Consider the following 1434-nt stretch of genomic DNA (forward strand, 5'->3'; position numbering starts at 1 on the left):
GCCAATATCGGTGGCGTTTTTAGTGGGAGCCTGTGGTGTGTTTGAAGGGGGAATTGAACCCTCCTCCTCCTCGTCAAGGGGATTTATTCAGCCCCTTGATAGCGATGACTTGCGTCGTCTCCGATAACGCGATCCTCGCCCGTCGTGTTTTAACGTCGGGGAGGGAAAAACCTTCACCGGCGCTTTCCGCTTCTTCTCTCCGCCTGCAGATAAGCGCTGTACGTTTGCCGCGGGAGCCTACCACTCCGGAGACGTTGAAAGGTTTTGGTTACGCCGAATTTGAAGACATAGACTCCTTGTTCCAGGCTCTCAGCCTCAATGAAGAGGTGAGTCCCAGCCCTGGCGCTGCAGGAACTGGTACGGTGCGAGCCCCTCGCCCCAAATACTCCCCCCCTCCACATCAAATCGGGCACGTTCCCGTGCTAGGGATGCATTCGGAACCGTTTTCTTGTGGAGCAATGCCTTTCCCTGCTTGAGAAAGACATAAACGGGGACAAAAATGCTTTTTGAGGGCGTGGAAGCCGTGCGTGGTAGGAGCTGCCCGCTCCGCGCTCAGGCGTCGCCCTGGGATCGGCTTTTCTCGCCCCTCTGCGCATCCCCGGGCCGCGAGGCTGATTTTTCGCTCTCGTTTTCAGTCTCTAGGGAACAGAAGGATACGAGTGGATGTTGCCGATCAAGCTCAGGATAAAGGTGAGCGTTCTGCTTCCCGTCTTTGCATCGGCTGGCTTGGTAACCGTGACTTGACACCGAGTCGACCATCAGCCCGGTTACGGAGGGATTTAAGAGAATTCCTCCCTGCAAACTGAAATTTCCTTCTCTTTGCCGGCAGATCGGGACGATCGCTGCTTTGGCAGAGATCGGGATCGCTTCCGTGACTCGGAGAGGTTCGAGAGCGACTGGAGGGCCCGTCCTGCCGCCACCGAGAGCTTTGACGATTACCCACCCCGCAGGGGCGACGACAGCTTCGGAGACAGTGAGTTGGCAGAACAAAAAAGGGCGTTCGTTCCGTCGCCGTCCTGAAACGGCGGCTGAGGGGATCGGGAGAACGACGGAGCCAGGCTGTGGCTTCCCCCCGGCTTCCCCCTGGGCAAGCAGATTTCCTGCGGGACTTGGTGGTTGCTTCCCCTGTGTCCGTAGCCCGGAGCCAAATCTACCACATCTTCCCATACGGATAATTCTTCCTCTTTTTGGTTGTTTCCCCTGAAAATCTGCCTTATTTTGATGGCCAGGTGTGCTTTTATTCTGCTCTGGGCCGCTGATGGAGCGGCCGCCTGGAGCTCGTTCCCAGCTCTCCCACCTGGAGAGGACGTTAGCGGGATTTTCCCACTTCGTTAAGGGATTTGAGACTCCGTTACACTAACGGGTGCAGGAAAATCCTTCCCGGTGTCTTATCATGGAGCGTTTGGGGGTTGGAGAATGATGTGCCGGGCTCCT

At 56.8% G+C, this 1434-nt stretch overlaps 1 protein-coding gene across 1 annotated transcript in view; it reads left to right on the forward strand.

The window, feature by feature from the left end:
• The window catches only part of EIF4B (eukaryotic translation initiation factor 4B), a gene marked incomplete at both ends in the record, with an annotated part of 4183 nt that overhangs the window by 2111 nt on the left and 638 nt on the right, over nucleotides 1–1434 (forward strand). Inside the window, 3 exon segments of the mRNA XM_009708520.1 lie at nucleotides 210–326; nucleotides 636–690; nucleotides 830–1061. Coding sequence (XP_009706822.1) covers nucleotides 210–326; nucleotides 636–690; nucleotides 830–1061 — 404 coding nt within the window.

The sequence above is a fragment of the Cariama cristata genome, unplaced genomic scaffold (genome assembly GCF_000690535.1).
Source record: "Cariama cristata isolate BGI_N322 unplaced genomic scaffold, ASM69053v1 scaffold28379, whole genome shotgun sequence".
NCBI classification, from domain to species: domain Eukaryota; kingdom Metazoa; phylum Chordata; class Aves; order Cariamiformes; family Cariamidae; genus Cariama; species Cariama cristata.